Source organism: Saccopteryx leptura, chromosome 1 (assembly GCF_036850995.1).
Source record: "Saccopteryx leptura isolate mSacLep1 chromosome 1, mSacLep1_pri_phased_curated, whole genome shotgun sequence".
NCBI lineage: Eukaryota > Metazoa > Chordata > Mammalia > Chiroptera > Emballonuridae > Saccopteryx > Saccopteryx leptura.
The window spans coordinates 185,091,075-185,110,490 of NC_089503.1; the positions used below are offsets into that span (position 1 = coordinate 185,091,075).

General features: G+C 40.0%; 1 protein-coding gene across 7 annotated transcripts in view; it reads right to left on the reverse strand.

Annotated features, from left to right (window-relative positions):
• Positions 1-19,416, reverse strand: part of TTC13 (tetratricopeptide repeat domain 13) — a 126,688-nt gene that overhangs the window by 45,996 nt on the left and 61,276 nt on the right. For all 7 annotated transcript variants that reach the window (XM_066382976.1, XM_066382967.1, XM_066382957.1 and 4 more), the window contains exons 2-4: positions 12,777-12,871; positions 10,164-10,239; positions 4,304-4,374 (exon numbers count right to left, since the gene is read on the reverse strand). In XM_066382976.1, coding sequence (XP_066239073.1) covers positions 4,304-4,312 — 9 coding nt within the window. In that variant the 5' untranslated portion in view covers positions 4,313-4,374; positions 10,164-10,239; positions 12,777-12,871. The remainder of the gene's footprint in view (positions 1-4,303; positions 4,375-10,163; positions 10,240-12,776; positions 12,872-19,416) is intronic.

A 19,416-nucleotide genomic window follows, 5' to 3' on the forward strand; every position in this document is an offset into this window, starting at 1 on the left:
AAAACTAGACTAAATTGAAAGGCTCTATTCAATTTAGATTCTGTCTATAATTTTTTCCAACAGCATAGAAGGATGTATAATTATTGTAGTCGTTATCATAGTTACACTCCAGCATTTAGTGTTCCTAAATTAAATAATAGCTTTTATTTGTTTTTTTGATTAATCAACTTTATTAATTTAGCAATCATTGGCTTTGGGTGTTAACAATAAGTCAAAACTCTTTATGAAATGTCATAATAAATTATATTTTTCAAATAAAAATCAATGTTTATTTCTAAAACCAAGTTGGGCTCAGAATATCAATTTTTCAAAGTATTTATGTATAAGTTCTAATAATATTTATATTTTATAGGATTTTCAGATTTTAAATAGAAACTAATATTTCCATCTTCTAATATTACTTACATCATGCAAATGTAAAATCATGGTATAATAAGATAGTTACTTTATTGGAATAATGTCCACTTATATGTCTCAATTCTTAAAAAATTAATTTTAAAGAATCCATAAAGGTCTAATTTAATATCTTCATCACATTACTTATATAGCGACTTCAAATTTTATAAATATTTATTTCTCCAACACAAGGCTGGATTTTTTTTATTAAAACTCAAGTTACTGGGTCAAAGACAAACAAGTAAAAAAAGTCACTACACAGTAATGTAACGAGGATGAAGTTTTGGCTAAGTTGTAGACACATATATGTATTTGCATAAAGGATCTTTATGGAATGTTTTAAATTTTTTATGCTAATGTAAAATAAGAAACAAAGTCCTTTAATAAGTTCAGTTCCACCAGAACCAGATCACAATCTGATGAGCTCAAGGTCACACAATTCATAGCAATGGTCAATTGCCTCATGCAGTTGTCACAGCACTGATGATCCCCAGCCTTGCATGGGGACCAAAGAAGAACAGGAATCAGGAAGTGGTTCCACTTCTCAAGAACATGTGGCTGATGCACCAGCACATGTGCTCTGTGGAGACTGGCAGAGCTGTGAAGCCTTGAGATTGTGCTCAGTTATAAACCCTGGGGCTTGAGGAATGTTTCTTCCCTTATAGATGAATCAAACAAACCAGATTTGGATAAATATTCAAACAAACACTCTGAAACAACAAAGATGATAAAACATCTAAATTTGTTCCCTGATTGTGCAGCTAAGACAACAAGAAGGGATAAAAGTTCTACATCAAAAGGTCATTCTGGACTTTACACAGCCCTCATGCATAGATCCAAATTTCACATTTAATGACATGTAAAAATGGTGATTCTAATAAAATCCGAGTCCCCGGGGCCTCATTGGTTCTCAGCTTCCTATCACTGGAATCAGTATGAATCCATGCTCTGAGGCTTCATACTGGAGCTCATGGGCTGTCCACAACAAACTTTGTTAAGAGTCAATGAACTCAGTAAATCCAAAAGGTATGTGTGTGACAGTTATTTCTGTAGATCTGTTATAGGACTTTTAATGTGTTAAAAATCAGAGTGTTTGCAAATGTGAAAGGTCTTGTGAGGAACAGGTACAGCACATGATGACAATGATTCTCCAACTCTCCAGGGACACATAGTTCACCCCTAACTTGGACAGTGAAAGGCACCGCACACACTGGAAGAAACACTTCACGACCGCTCTGAGTACTGAATACACAAAGGTATTGTTGGGATAAAAACTAGTCTCATTACTGCAAGATATAGTGCCCCTGCATGTACCAATAAAAGAAAAGAAAGAGCAGTTAGATTCAAAGAACAGTTATACTTTTAAGATACTATTTAAAAAGACTAAATTATATAAACTCTGATTCACTGAGAAGAGGAATTTTGGAGCAATTGCTATTAACACTTGCTACCACCTACTTGTACAGTTTCTTGATGAAACTGACTATCAAGAATTTGAAGAAATCAACCAAAAACTCTTACTTTCAAACAGAAAGCCTAATATGGAAAAGTTCTGTCCAGAATAGCAGGAACAAGTTTCTTATTGGAATGGTAAAAAGATTTTTAGCATTCAATATCAAATCTTTGTCATGGTCTTATACTATAAAGACAATGTGACAAATGTCACCAAGCCCTATATGAAATTTAAATTTGCTCCGGTTTGCTGTAGTGTGCCATGCAAATATGGTTTTCCACACATGGCATGATGTGAAAAAGCTGGGAGGCACCAGAGGAACAGTAAGAGAGAAATCACCAAGAGAAGCACCAGCAAGAGAGCCCAAGGCACTCGCACTCCATATAACAATGTTATAGATGGCTGTGGGCAGTGTCTGAACGTATCACTGCTCCTCAGCCCCACTCCTGCCCCGTCAATTGCCTGAATCACCAGAAAACCAATCCCACACATTCACCAAGAAAAATTTCTCCGTTGAAACAATCCACTGTATCACAGATTGACAAATATTCTCTATTAAATTTAATATATTAATATCTTTTCTCAGCACAAAGAAAAACTTACTTTCTGAACACAGAAGAGAAATATGTTTTGTAACAATCAACAGACAATACAAAGGCATGTTATAGAGCTATTAAAAGCATAAGATTGTAGAGAAACAATGAAAAAACATTTTACTTAAAGAACTAAGTGAAAACACAACTAAAGAAAACTAAGTGAAAACACATGATCAGATTATAAAACACAAATGCATACTTTGAAAAAGTCATGAATAAAAAACTTGAATGGTAGAGGGGCAAAATTGGAATTTTTTTTTTTTTTTTTTTTTTAGTTTATTCATTTTTAGAGAGAAGAGAGAGGGAGAGAGAGAGAGAGAGAGGACAGAGAGACAGGGGGGAGGAGCTGGAATCATCAACTCCCATATGTGCCTTGACCAGGCAAGCCCAGGGTTTCGAACCGGCAACCTCAGCATTTCCAGGTCGACGCTTTATCCACTGTGCCACCACAGGTCAGGCAAAATTGGAAATTTTTTGATTTAAAAGTTTTTTATTTAGCATCGTTTGCTATATTGCCTTCAACTACAGTGATGATAACATTTTCCAAAAGTTGAATGAGTTGATAATACATCTGCAAGCTCATACTGTTTTCTGCTGTTGGTCACCATAAGTTAGTTCAAATCTGCTCCTATAAATGTATCAGAACCTCTCTTTCAAACCAGCAACAAGTGTTAACTGTGTAAAAGTGCTTGCTTACCTTTTTATGAATATTGCTATGTTAAACAGAAAGGTGATTTTAAAACTATTTATACTCTACCCTTTGTACTTTAAACACCACTGAAGAATAGTATTCCATATGACCACACAAATACATGGCCCCTTGAGGGCTTTAAAATAATAACTAAAAAATATCTCATAAACTTTTTTTGAGAGTAAAGATAGAATTATTAACATAACTAAATCTATGTTTAAAAAAAGGAAAACAAAAGCACAGCAAAAATTTCAAAAATTACTGTATTAGCACAGATAAATAAGCCAGAACGGTGCTTTGAGAAGCTAAAATTTACTGAGCTCTTACTACGTGCCAGGCACTGGGTTCTAAGTACTATACAGGATATTTTAAACCTAACAAGAATATTTTTGAAGGTAGTTATTATTATCCCCATTATCCAGGAGGTTAAATTAACTTGTTAGCAAGCTGCTTACTGGATTAGAACCTGGGTATCTCTAACTCTAACATCCATGTTTTCTGCACTGTTTTCTACTGGATAGACAGATCATCAATTGATAATGGTCAAGTAGCTACAAAAATAGTTTTAAAATGATAAGACATTTAAAGCCAATAATGTCAGGCTCCATGAAGGGCCCTTAGCAACTCTTATACAAGTGTAGTTCAGCATTTTACTTTAACTAGATGTGAATGCAGCTATCAATCACCAAAGGCCCAATGCTTCTACTTAAGAGTCTTGTATTTAAAGTGAGAAACAAATCTGTGACTGGAACTTAACCACGGAGAACAATTCCCTCCTGACAAGTAAACATTTGGAGCTCCAAGAATTATAGTGCCTACAACTCATGGGATATATCACGGTAGAGAGGAAAGTAGACAGACTGAAGCTAATGACTGTCTTTTTAAACTTGCATCTGAAGCCCACTCTGCCACCTGGCGGTGGAGAGACTGTAAGCAGACTGCCCGACCTCCTTAGAGCTTGTTTTCCTCACGGAAAGCAATACTGCGAAGACTGAATGAGGGAGGGCACAGGGCCAGTGCCAAGAAAGTGCTCACAGTCAGCGCTGGTTTCCTTGATTTTCATATATGATCTTAAAATAGATGGTTTATTATAGCACTTAAACTGCATATCAGTCCATATTTTTATGACTATAAGCTTAAAATTACATAATTAAAAAGAAAAATTACCTGCAGCATTGTTGAGAAATGTCTTATTGCTTCATCATAGAGACCACTGCCAATCAACACATAAGCAATAGCTATGAAACAAAATACAAAAATATTAAAGGACAGAATAAAAGATCTCAGACTAGAAACAGTAACTAAGTTCTTTACTGAATCTTAAAAGGCAGCTCTAAGGACTAGAAGCAGTTAAAGAAAACCTAGAAGTTAATAAGAGGTAATTGAATTCCTCTACCACTCAGTACTTACTAATCAGTCTTCTGGTTTTATCTAGATTTAAATTATTAAAGCCATCTATAAAACATCTGTTTACAAGAAGTAATTATCTTTTTCTAAGTTCATCGTTCACTTTCAAATACCAAATAGCCTGTACGATGTTTCCTACCTACATATCAAAAGAGCTAGCAATAAGCCTAAATGATATCCCTATAATATAGCAATGTGATTTTACTGTGAAGGTTATGAGAAATACCCAAACAGCATCACAAATCTCAATTCCTGGTGGTGCTAAATTTACTACCAATAACCTAATGAAAACAAAAACTAGAAGCTCAAATTAGTATATATTAATGTAATACTTAACTGCAAATAATTTACACCACTGCAATGAAATGGTAGCCTTTTTTCTACCTCTCCTATTCAAAATATAGTAAAAATATATACTACTCAAAATATACACTAATGAGTGAATAGTTTTGATCAAATTGTTCAGGGAAGTGGTATTTTGAAATTAGAGACACGGTGACCTCTTAAAACATGACAATATTTTAACTAAACTTTTTCATCTGTCCTAAAAACAATAAACTTTAATATTATATATTACATTTCCATCTGTAATAATTGCCCTGGCACCATACATCCTCAAATATACCTGAAATAAAAGATTCCTCATTCAATTGTAATGCTATAGTGATCACATTTCTTTTTTCTTTTACTCAAATAAAGATTCATTTTAATTTTTTTAATCTTATTTTTATTCATTTTAATGCAGTGACATCGATAAATCAGGGTACATATGTTCAGAGAAAACATCTCCAGATTATTTTGACATTTGATTATGTTGCATACCCCTCACCCAAAGTCAAATTGTCTTCCGTCAGTGATCACAAAACAGCTGTATTGTAGCTCTCTGGTTCTAGGATCTTACAGGTGTTCAAGAACATGGGCAACTAACACTTCTACTGTCATTAAGAGCTTAAATTTTCCAAAATATACAAAGAACTCATAAAACTCAACAACAAACAAACAAACAATCCAATAAAAAAATGGGAAGAGGATATGAATAGACACTTCTCCCAGGAAGAAATACAAATGGCCAACAGATATATGAAAAGATGCTCATCTTCTTTAGCTATTAGAGAAATGCAAATCAAAACGGCAATGAGATACCACCTCACACCTGTTCGATTAGCTGTTATTAGCAAGTCAGGTAACAGCAAATGTTGGAGAGGCTGTGGAGAAAAAGGAACCCTCATACACTGTTGGTGGGAATGTAAAGTAGTACAACCATTATGGAAGAAAGTATGGTGGTTCCTCAAAAAACTGAAAATAGAACTACCTTATGACCCAGCAATCCCTCTACTGGGTATATATCCCAAAAACTCAGAAACATTGATACGTAAAGACACATGCAGCCCCATGTTTATTGCAGCATTGTTCACAGTGGCCAGGACATGGAAACAACCAAAAAGCCCATCAATAGATGACTGGATAAAGAAGATGTGGCACATATACACTATGGAATACTACTCAGCCATAAGAAATGATGACATCGGAACATTTACAGCAAAATGGTGGGATCTTGATAACATGATACGAAGCGAAATAAGTAAATCAGAAAAAAACAGGAACTGTATTATTCCATACGTAGGTGGGACATAATAGTGAAACTAAGAGACATTTATAAGAGTGTGGTGGTTACGGGGGGGAGGGGGGAATGGGAGAGGGATAGGGGGTGGGGAGGGGCACAAAGAAAACAAGATAGAAGGTGACAGAGGACAATCTGACTTTGGGTGGTGGGTATGCAACATAAGTGAACGACAAGATAACCTGGACTTGTTATCTTTGAATATATGTATCCTGATTTATTGATGTCACCCCATTAAAAAAATAAAATTATATAAAAAAAAAAAAAAAAAAAGAGCTTAAATTTGCTGACAGTTAAAAGTAGAACAACAGTTAAATGCAGTGGAAACATTAAATGTAGAAACTTATATTATCTTTATAACTAATTTGAGAAAGTAAAGTTTCAAACATTGAGCATCATTATAATATAGGAGCTTCTGAGGGCATTCTTCAAAAAAAAAAAAAAGGCTGTTTTAATCCTAATTTCTTTGAAAAGCTATACTTATTAAGGTCACACTCATATTCAGAATTATAATGGGTACTATTCAGATAGTTGTATCAGATAATAAAATAACCAAAGACTTCCTTGGTGGGGGCCAGTCATGTAAGCAGTTAAAACAACAACCAATTGGCCCTGGCCGGTTGGCTCAGTGGTGGAGCGTCGGCCTGGCGTGCAGAAGTCCCGGGTTTGATTCCCAGCCAGGGCACACAGGGGAGGCGCCCATCTGCTTCTCCACCCCTCCCCCTCTCCTTCCTCTCTGTCTCTCTCTTCCCCTCCCACAGCCGAGGCTCCATTGGAGCAAAAGATGGCCCGGGCCCTGGGGATGGCTCCTTGGCCTCTGCCCCAGGTGCTGGAGTGGCTCTGGTCGCAACAGAGTGACGCCCCGGAGGGGCAGAGCATCGCCCCCTGGTGGGCAGAGCGTCACCCCTGGTGGGCGTGCCGGGTGGATCCTGGTCGGGCACATGCGGGAGGGAGTCTGTCTGACTGTCTCTCCTGGTTTCCAGCTTCAGAAAAAAATAAATAAAAAATAAAACAACCAATAAAAATAGTTACATGTATGAACACTTAATAAATGCAAGGCACAGTCCTGGGCACTGACACGTATTAACTCATCTACTCCTTTACTGCAGTGAGGCAGGTACTAGTATTATCCCCACTTGCAGACAAGCATAAACTGTCCAAAGACGATGTGCAGTGAGTGAGACAAAGAAACCAGGCTCCAGGACCCATCCTCCAAACCAACACGCTCCCGGGAATTCATCAAGGCTGTACTGGTCTGGACTGCAAAACGGTTTGAATTCTTTGATGATTATGTGAACAGAAACTGAAACATAAACTTGTACCTTCTGAATGCAGGAAGATTATGACATATTGGAAAGCCAGGAAGTGGGCTCAGATGCTGGCTCTGCCTCTTGGTGGACATATGATCAGGGGACCTCAATCACTTGTCATTACTCACTAGGTTTTGCTTAACAAGACTGAAGAAAATTTTCTTAGATTCCTTTCAGATCTAAATTTTTAGAATTTCCTACCTATCTTCCAATGATCAGTGAATATCTGCTGAGTGAACAATGAGTAAGTGACCCATAGAAACAAGTACAGTTTCAGGAAGTAAATATTGTACTGAGTGGCACATTCAAGTTGTCCATGTCTAGGTGCTGAATTCCACTCAAATAAAACCAATTGCAGCTCTCAGATCTCTCCACGTAAAAGTACAAATTTTGCAGGATGCGGCCAATGAATGTACAACTAAGTGAAACAACAAATAAATGCTTCTCTTTCTTTCTCCTCTCCTTCCTCTCTGATCTCTAAAATCAATTTAAAAAATTTTTAAAAAATTAAGTGAACTTTTTTTTTTTTTTACAGAGATAGAGAGATAGAGAGAGGGACAGATAGGGACAGACAGACAGGAACGAAGAGAGATGAGAAGCATCAATCATCCGTTTTTCGTTGTGACACTTTAGTTGTTCATTGATTGCTTTCTCATATGTGCCTTGACCGTGGTGCTACAGCAGACCGAGTAACCCCTTGCTCAAGCCAGCGACCCTGGATCCAAGCTGGTGAGCTTTGCTCAAACCAGATGAGCCCGCGCTCAAGCTGGTGACCTTGGGGTCTCAAACCTGGGTCCTCCGCATCCCGGTCCGATGCTCTATCCACTGCGCCACCGCCTGGTCAGGCTAAAAGTGAACATTTCTTTGGGAAAAAAACAAAAATTATTAAAACCTTACACAAATATAAGTAACTATTAGGATCTAAATTTTCTTACGGAGTCTAAAGACATAAAGAAAAAACTGAGCTACTGGGAATTCTCATAGAGATTGTCACTAACCAGCAACTCCACATGTCCTGGCAATATGCTGACAGACATCATTTTTCCAAGGAAAAACTACTGTGCTACAAAACATCCTTGGCAAGCTCAAGACCTAAGACTACTCCAGGATCTACCAAGATTATTCTTAGCACACACAACAGGCCTAACACATAGTAGGGCATTATTTATTATCGAATAAATGAATACAAGGCTTAACAGAATCAAAGGACTTCAGAAAGTCCAAATCTGATGTCTTAAAGGGTAATTAATTGTCAAAGCCTACTCAAAGAATATCATCAAAAATTGATTAATACTCTCAAAGTAGTCAACTGTCAATTTTCTGCGGTAACAGAGGGAAAGAGCCAATACAGGGGCGCTCAGTCGTAGAAAACACGTGTGGCTGCAGAAAGAATAAAATGATCATGTGTAAATTAGAAAAGTTTTTCCGTAGTGAGCACATGTTCACAAGAAGTATGTCCAGTTGCCCTGTTCAGTCCCACATCCAATTCTGTTTCCACTCCTTCAAATCTGAGCTGATCAGGGGTGAGAAGTCACCCTAAAAGCGTATCAGACACAGGCAAAATCAGCCTGTTTTAAAACATGCCACAAACAAGCTAAACTGCACATCCCACTTGCAGATCTGAATAAACTCAACTTTTCTTTTTTTTTTTTTTTTTTTTTGTATTTTTCTGTAGTTGGAAACGGGGAGGCAGTCAGACAGACTCCTGCATGCACCCGACTGGGATCCACCCGGCACGCCCACCAGGGGGCGATGCTCTGCCCATCTGGGGCGTCGCTCTGCCCATCTGGGGCGTCGCTCTGCCGCAATCAGAGCCATTCTAGCACCTGAGGCAGAGGCCACAGAGCCATCCTCAGCGCCTGGGCAAATTTGCTCCAATGGAGCCTTGGCTGCGGGAGGGGAAGAGAGAGACAGAGAGGAAGGAGAGGGGGAGGGGTGGAGAAGCAGATGGGCGCTTCTCCTGTGTGCCCTGGCCAGGAATCGAACCTGGGACTCCCACACGCCAGGCCGACGCTCTACCACTGAGCCAACCAGCCAGGGCTTAAACTCAACTTTTCTATACTCACATTCTTAGAACCAACAGTGATTGACCATTCTGAGTAAAATTAGCCAACACCTATTTTATTACACAGAAGATGAACGTACGTATGACTCTCATCTGCTTTTAATTTTTTTTTTATTATTTATTTATTTATTTATTCATTTTAGAGAAGAGACACAGAGAGAGAGAGACAGAGAGAGAGAGAGAAGGGGGAGGAGCAGGAAGCATCAACTCCCATATGTGCCTTGACCAGGCAAGCCCAGGGTTTTGAACCGGCGACCTCAGTGTTCCAGGTCGATGCTTAATTCACTGCGCCACCAGAGGTCAGGCTCTGCTTTTAATTTTATATAGTTCACACAAATAACTGTTTGATGAATTGCTACTCATAAGAACTCATTACCATAATTATTAGTTTAATTATTAATTTCCATAGAAACACAGAGCTGGAACAGCCCTTCCCGGTCATTCCATCCAGACCTTTTATGACATGATCCATGGACCCGCACAACATCAAACCACTCACACTGGCACAGCCCGGTTCTGTCAGGCTCTATGCTCCTTCTGCCTCACCACCCTGCCCACCTGCTCTGCATCGAATCACAAATTTGAGGCACATACCACAGGAAAAGCCCCTGACTCAAATCTCACCTAACTCTTCATTGGTGCTCTCGTTATCAGTAGCAAACGGGAATCTCTTCTGTTCTGCAATAGACTTGGCTTGGCTCTGAAATAAAAAAGACAAACATACATTTTAGTTTATCACACACATGAAGAGAAAACATAATAAAAACCTATATTTGAAAAATTAAAGCTACCTCTGGTTAAAACACAAGTACAAAGATAGAGGTCAGAGAGCATCGCAGCTTAGGAGTCACAGTTCTAACGTTACCCAGACGGAATGAAACATCTGAGAATTCTACCAGTATGGGAATATTTGACACTTTATTTCACACTTGATGACTAGAGAGAAGCTAAACCAGCCCTTTCTTGTTTTGCTTTTAGGCTGGGAGCTTCCGCACATGGGATTCAGGGAAGGTTTCTTAAGCAGCACGTCAGGTCCTGGCCGGTTGGCTAATTGGTAGAGCGTCAGCCCGGTGTGTGGAAGTCCTGGGTTTGATTTCCAGTCAGGGTACACAAAAGAAGTGAATGTCTGCTTTTACACCCTTCCCATTTCCCCTTCTCTCTCTCTTTTCTTACTGCAGCCATGGCTTAAATGGTTCGAGCAAGTTGGCCCTGGGTCCTGAGGATGACTCCATGGCCTCGCCTCAGGCTCTGAAATAGCTTGGTTGCTGAGCAACGGAGCAGCAGTCCCAGATGGGCAAAGCATCACCCTGTAGGGGGCTTGCTGTGTGGACTTTGGTTATGGAGTATGCAGGAATCTGTCTCTCTGCCTCTCTGCCTCCTCATCTCTCACTTAATAAAAAAAAATTAAAATAAGAAGCAGCACATTTAACACATGAGTGAATCACATACAGCCATGTGTGACCAGACACGAATCCTTCTTTTTTGTTGGATGACTAAGGACAAGCATACAGATGCAAAAGCTGTTTCTGCTTAATAAACTGCTTAGAGCCAAGAAAAGGAGGCTATGGATAATTCTTTTAATACTTGAAAAGTCATTAATTTCATCAGCATTCAGTGAGAGTCTATCATTTGTCAAGGCTTGGTGCAAAAATATGGGAAAAGAACACAAATGAAATCCCGTGAAAAGAAGAAATCACTTACCAAGCAACATCAAGAGTATACTGAAGAGGATTTCTGATTTAAAACTCTTTTTTATTACATTAAAAATAAAACCAGTAACAGAAGTAGGCAGGGGTAGTACAGTTGGGACAAATTCAGTTCTTGGTCAAAAAGAACAAGAGAATAAAGGAATAAATAATCTAACTCCCATATTTTTAACCTAGGAAAAATGCAAGGCCAAGATTGGAGGGCTTTCTCCTATAGGTTACTAACCAGTGCCATCTTAAACTGGAAATGTAACCAGTAACAAATATCTGAATTACTATCAGTCATAAGCTCCCTCATAACTCTAAGAATCTAATCGCCTACCCAAGGTAGGGATTATCCAATTGCTACTAACTGCAGCAATGGCCAACTCACTACTTTATAAGATAGCCCAGTCTGGTCTTGGACAAGCCTAATTCAAAAGATTTTCCATATCAATTTGACCGCTATACAATGAGACAAAATCAGTTGATCTCTTGTTTGTAACTTCTAGTTGCAAACTCCCTTCCTTAGTTTGCAACTTCTATTTTCAGTAGTTATTACAGGAAAAGGAAAAGCTTTGCTTGAAAAAGTGTATCCTAAAGTGAAACTTTAAACAAAAGAAGAAAACAATATCTATGCAGCTGTTGAAGGAAAAAGCCTGGAGAAAAAAAAAATGTTAACCTTGGGCACTGAAAGAATAACTGAGCTCCATAGAATTAAGTGTGAACAGCAGGCAGATCCTCCACCTGGAGGCAGTGAGGCTGGAAGAACACACATGCTAACGGGGACAGATGGACACAGACGGTGCCTGGCAGGGCCCTCATCTGGAGTAGAGAGGTCTCCTATACAGTTTCATTGGTACCAAAAAAAAGGCCCTGGCCGGTTGGCTCAGTGGTAGAGTGTTGGACGGGTGTGTGGCTGTCCCAGGTTTGATTCTTGGTCAGCGCACACAGAAGCACCCATCTGCTTCTCCACCCCTCCTCTCGCTTTTCTCTCTCTATCTCTCTCTTCCTCTCCTGCAGCCATTTCTCAATTGGAGCAAGTTGGCCCTGGGCACTGAGGATAACTCCATGGCCTCTGCCTCAGGCACTAAAAAATGGCTCCAGTTGCAACAGAGCAAGGGTCCTAGATGGGCAGAGCATCACCCACTAGTGGGCTTGCCAGGTGGATCATGGTCAGGGCACATGCAGGAGTCTGTCTCTGCCTCCTCTCTTCTCACTAAAAAAAAAAAAAAAAAAGACAGCCAAAGACTGGTAAAATAAGATCATACTACAATATACTTTCAAGTACATAAGACTCCTAGAAATAAGCCTCATTTATTCCTTGACAGTGAAATGTCCTAGGTCCAGAGTTTGATTCCTGGTCAGCGCACACAGAATCAACCATCCAATTCATAAGTCATAATAAGTCAATGTGACCAAGTATCAGACGAACTACCTTCATCTTATGCACATAAAACCACTTATCTCAACTTCTAGTTGATAAACAGAGGTGACCTCCACCTATGGGACTGTATCACAAAAACAGAAGTCATGGGTAGAAGATGCGTACCAGGATCTTTTCGGTGTTGAGGGAAAGCAGGGAGTCGCAGTGTGGCGATCCTCTGGACTCGCAGTCTGAGTCGTGGAAGTTCAGGAAGGATGACTCTGAAAAGCAAACGTTCCTTGTTATTCTCCTCACCTTGAATTGATGGCTCTTAGGTGCTAAACTATGAATTGGAATGTTAAGAATCCTCAAAACCAAAATAAGGACGAATGTGTATTCCACCTTCATAACTGTGTTAATGTTTTACAGTTCCCAAGTATTGTGCACACCTACTCGTGACTGCCCTCACAACCATTCCGGAAATGATCAAAGCCAGCTAGACTTTTCAGATGCTGAAATGAGGTTTAGCTACATTGGAACAAGAGGGCAAAAACAGTACTAGTCCAACACTAATCTCATTGTGCACATGGAATCAATACAGATGCTAAGAGCCTTCCATTAGCTCTCTCCTATCTGCAGCATTTACCAAATCAGGCCAGGAGGACCTAATGTTAAAAGATACACACTAAGGATCTAGTACCACAAATACAAATAACTCCTAAAATTCAACAAGAAAGACAACCCAATTGAAAAAGACGGTCAAAGGTCCTGAATAGGCAATTTTCCAAAGAATATATAAAAATGGCTGTTGCATTCATGAAAAGATGCTCTACACATCATTATTGGTCAAGGAATGCAAATTAAACTACCATGAGGTACCACATCACACCCACTAGGATGGCTATAATTCATTTGGAAATGAAAAAAATCTCAAGTGTTGGCAAGGATTAGAGAAATTAGAAGCCTTGTGCATAGCTGATGGGGATGGAAAATGTTATGGCTACTGTGGCAAACTGTGGTAGTTCCTGAGAGAGTTAAACATAGAATTAGTGTATGATTCCATCACTCCACTCCTAGGTGGAGAACTGAAAACAGGAACTCAAGAACATGTGCACACATGTTCACAGCAGCACTATTCACAATAGCCAAAAGGAGGAAACAGCCCCAAAGTCTACCAACACATAAACAAACTGAAGTATACACACACGGGTATTATTCAGTCTTTCAAAACAAGAATGAGATACTGATACGTATTACAACATAGGAGAACCACCTAACAAAAATTAAGTGAAAGAAGTCAGAGACAAAAGGTCACATACTGTATGATTCCACTAATATGAAATGTCCAGAACAGGTAAATCTATAGAAACAGAATGCACACTGCTGGTTGAAGGAGAAAATAGGGAAAAACAGCTTAATGCAGAAGGGGGTTAACTTTGGAGTGAAGTGAATTTTGGGGGGTGACTGCACAATACTGTGAATGTACTAAATGCCACTAAATTGTTCACTTAAAAATGATTAATTTTTATGTTATGTATATTCTGTATATTATTTAGCCTGGCCTGTGGTAGCTCAGTGCATAAAGTGTCACCCTTGACATGCTGAGGTTGCTGGTTCAAACCCCTGGGCTTACTCGGTCAAGGCACATACAACAAGCAACCAATAAACAACTATAAGCTGATACTTCTCACTTCCCCCTCTCTGTAAAATAAATAAAATATTTTTTAAGAAATGAAATGAATTATTTAAAAATGTATATGCTCTAACTCAGTAGTCATAAATGAGCATCAAATTACACTCAAGGAACTATGTGAGCAATTTAGCTAAATTCTCATGTGTGTCAGTCTTAACGACTGGAATCAGGACATGACATATCAAAGGAGCCTAGAGTAGGGAGCAGCCACTGAAGTTGGCATGTTTCATTTCACAAGGCACAGGCAGGGCTGAAAAGGATAGGTGGGTTTAGACTGGGCTACAGAGAGGGAATGGATACATCAGCTAGAACGAGGGAAGTACACAAAAGTACAAAGGCAAGAACACGCTGAGGGGCAGTGAGCAGACAACCTTGGCTAGAGGTGGGAGTTGGTGCTGGAAAACAAAGTGAGGTTGGGAGGTGAGGAGTCAGACTGAGAAAATCCTGGTCCCAAGAGCTGGGCTTTATTTAGTCTGACAGGAATGAAGAAACACTAACGGTTGTTGGTAATTGCTGAAGGATAGTGACACAATAAAGACATTTTGGAAGTATTTATATATTAATTTATAACCTGCTTCTACCTTGTAAAAAAGTTAACATGTAAGACCTTACCATATGCTAAGCATTGCATATACAATGCCTTATTCTATTCCAAAATCCCTCTTCTTTGTGGAATTAATTTTGGTTTCAATAAATAAATTACCTATATAATTTTAAGTGGCTGCTCAGTACTCTACTGCATGAAACTTAATCATATTCCAATCATTGGATAATTGAGATGCCCTTTCTTTTCTCCTTAATATAAGTATCAATAAGTATCCTTGACTTATATTTTTGCAAATTTACCCAATTAGACAATTAAATTAAATTCTAAAAAATATCACTTCTGAGGCAATGGATTTTAAAAACAGTTTTAAGATCTTTTTTCATATATGTTGCTCCATTTCCCTCCCAGGTAGTGATAACTCCATTCCCACTGGCAATGTCCGAGAAGGTCTATTTCCTTCTATCAAAGTACTGGCATTCTCTTTATTTTTCTCACTCTGAGAATAGTACTAATAAGATAAAACTTTTGGTTTATTGGCCATTTATGAATTGCTTATATCCCTTGCTCATTTTTAAATCATCTGAATCTATTCCAGCATAAGATACAGAGAATTTCTAATTATTCGTTTTCCAAGTAGCTGGTTATCTTAGCATCACTTATTAAATTACCAATTTGAATGCAAACTATATAATACATTACAGTCACTGGGGTATGTCAAGACCTTTGTTGTTGTTTTTTTAAGGAATCTTTGAGGTTTATATTGAACTTCTGCAGTAGCTCCAACAGATACCGTACTTCCCCATGTATAAGACATGCCCCTTTTTCGAAAAATTTGGGGTCTAAAAACTGGGTGTGTTTTATATAGCGGTTGTAGATTTTTTTTTACTTGCATTTCCTGCATTTTCGCACTTGTTTTTGCACTCATTGTTGAAGACAGTGATTCGTCATCAGACACAGATGAGGACAAGCTAATGGATGGGAATTTTGACACTGATAAGGAGTTGTATGAATTTTATGATGAACAAAACTTGAGTTCAATACTTTTACATAATACAATTTTTTCCAAATTTCGGGCCCCAAAATTAAGGTGTATCTTATACATCGGGGCATCTTATACATGGGGAAATACGGTAACAGTCCATTCTCCACATAGCCATTTACTTTTTAAAAAATGGGAGTAATTCATGCTTATTGTAGAAAACATATAAAAATCCCCAAACATGGGGGGGAAGCGACAAGATGGCCATGGAGTATGCGGCCGTTCCAACTCCCACCTCCCAGAACCAAAGTGGGTTACAACTTAATTTTGAGAATAGTCATCTTGTAAGACCAACTTTGGACTAAACTAAGAGGATTCTATAGCCACGGACCACCACAGAAGCCACACTGAGACTGGTAGGAAAGGCGGAGATGCGGAAAGGGCTGCCCTGCTCCCAGGAATGAGCGGCGGCCCAGAGAGATTCTCACGGCGGGGAGGGTTGCCCAGAGAGTTGTAGATCCTCAGCCCCAAGACCAGAGCCCCAGCCTAGATCCCTGGAGCCTAGAAGAGGTGTACGGACTGTATTTAGCTGAGAAAAGAGCCTAGATACTGTTTCCAAGAAGGAGACAGAACTCTCAGACTCCGGCTCTGTCTTAAAGCCACCACACAGAAAACCTTGCTCACAGCCACCTACCCGGGGCTACAGGAGCGGGGAGTGCTGATAGAACTAGAGTTGTCAGAGGAGAGGATAATCTTGGAGGAACAGGGAGAGACATTTTGAGGGACAGCCACCCTAACCCCTAGGCTGAGTCATTCCCCAAATCTAAAGTGAACATTTTTCCTGGGGGCAGCAACACCAGCAAAGGGAAGAATTTACCCCGCCCACCAGAGGCTCTCCTGCTCCAGTCAGAAAAAAGAGGCATTTAGAAGCAGGCAGCACGTTAGGAATACAGAAAGTGAGTGCTAAGGTCTGAGCTAACCCCCCCCCCCCCCCCATGCTGCTGAGTACTTATCAGGGACCGGCGGTCTGGTGGCTCCAGGGCACGGCTGCAGGGGCTGAGGTGGTCCGAAAGGGTGCGCAGGAGCATGCCTGTAGAGGTGGAGGCCGCAGCAACCGTGGCCCAGCGCTCCTGCGCAAGCTCACCCGCGGCGCAAGCCCACCCTCAGCAGTGGAGGCCTGGACGACCACAGAGGTGGTCCAAGCGGGTGCATGCAAGCCCACCTGGGGAGGTGGAAGCCAAGGCGGGAGGTCCAGGCTCGGGCATGAGCCTACCTACGGCAGCAGAGGCCCCGCGGACTGTGGAGGCAGTCAGAGCAGGTGCGTGCAAGCCCACGCATGTAGGCAGAGGCCACAGGAGCACGTGTGCGAGCCCAACCGTGGCACAAGCCTGCCCTCAGTGGCGGAAGCTGGGGCAACTGCGGAGAGGGTCCAAGCAGGCCGTTAGCCCCAGCATAGGCCTGGGTGACCACCGAGGCAGGCTAGTGCCAGCAGCGCCCAAGCCTGAACACAGCAGTTATGGCAGGTGGGCGGACAGACCACACATGAAAACACCGAGGCCACACCCACTGGGCTACTGTGACTACCCTTCTGAGTGCTGAAAAGTTAGAAAACAAAACAAAATAAATAAATCTCTGGATAGAATGACACCTGAGGCTAAGGGGCAAGCCACATCTAATACCGTACCTAATCACTGAATTACAGTACTGAGCCCAACAAGTAATCAGCAATAAGAGACAGCAGAAAGCAGATCTCAGGGGAATGTGAACTTTTAAATGAACTTTCCCCAGGCCAAGAGTAGATAAAAGCCAGACTAGGAGTGCAGCTGATATTTACAACGGCACCTGGGCCCAGCAGCCACAAAATCTGGATTGCCTGTAGCTCCAAAAAGGTTGATAAGAGCCAGTCATAGGCAGTGACACCCCCCCCCCCCACACACACACACACACTGATTTGCACCAGACTCTGGCCAGGGAGGTCCAGGGCAGGCACACCCAGAGGCCAGGTATGGAGAGCATCAGTTCAGGAACTAATAAATCCTTGTTAGAGTGGTAGCTTAAGGAAAGGCTCCTCACACATGACCCAGTTAAGAATAGAAAACGTCGACAGGAATAGCAAAATGAACAGTGACAGCAGATAAGTAGCCCACAGCAGATTACAAACAACAGCTGATGCCAACCCAAGAAAACCTAGAAACAACACAACTGAAAATTGGAGGCAGACAATACCAACCCTAGACTCAGCTAGCTACACAAACAATACATGCAAAGGAGGAGTCTATACACAGACAAAATGGGAAGATAGGATATGCAATCCAAATGAATCAACAAGAGAAATCCCCAGAAAAAGAACTGAATGAGATGGAAATAACCAAATTAATGGATGCAGAGTTTAAAATAACGATTGTTAGGATGTTCAAAGATATTAGAGCAACAATGGATGGACATAATGAGCACCTAAATAAAGAGATAACATGCATCAAAAAGGACATTGAAATCATAAAAAGAACCAGTCAGAAATGACAAACACAATATCAGAAATGAAGGCTACTCTAAAAGGAATTAAAAGCAGGTTGGATGAAGCACAGAATCGAATCAGTGATTTAGAGGACAAATAAAGTGAAAGCACAGAAGCAGACAGCAAAAAGAAAAGAAGATAAAAAAGTCTGAGGAAATGCTAAGGGAACTCTGAGACAACATGAAGAGAAACAACACCCACATAATAGGGGTTCCTGAAGGAGAAGAGAAAGAACAAGGGATAGAGAACCTGACTGAAGAAATCATAGCTAAAAACTTCCCTAAATTAATGCAGGAAAATGTCAACACAATTCAAGAAGCACAGAGAATCCCACTAAAGAGGAACCCAAAGACACCTACACCAAAACACATCATAATTAAAATACCAAAGCTAAGAGATAAAGAAATACTAAAAGCTGCAAGAAAAAAGCAGTCAATCACCTACAAAGGAGCTCCCATAAGGATGACATCCGACTTTTCAACAGAAACACTTGAGGCCAGAAGGGAATGGCAAGAAATATTCAAAATAATGCAGAACAAGAGCCTACAACCAAGACTTCTTTATCCAGCAAGGCTATTGTTTAAAATTGAAGGATAAATAAAAGCCTTCCCAGACAAAAAAATCAAGGAATTCATTACAACCAAACAAATGCTGCAAGAAATGGTAAGGGGCCTGTTGTAAATAGAACAAAGGGAGGGGGGATCTAGTAAAAGAGGAATTTAGATTTAAAGAATAAAATGTAAAATGGCAATAAACAACTACATATCAATAATAAACTTAAATGTAAATGGATTAAATGCTCCAAAAGACATAGGGTAGCTGCATGGATAAGAAAACAGAACCCGCACATATGCTGTCTACCAGAAACACACCTTAAAACAAAAATACACATTGACTGAAAGTAAAGGGATGGAAAAAAATATTTCATGCAAATGGAAATGAAAACAAAAAGATGGGGTAGCAATACTTATATCTGACAAAATGGACTTTAAAACAAAGACTATAGTAAGGAATAAAGAAGGTCACTACATAATGATAAAGGAAGCAATCCAACAGGAAGATATAACCATTCTAAATATCTATGTGTTGCCT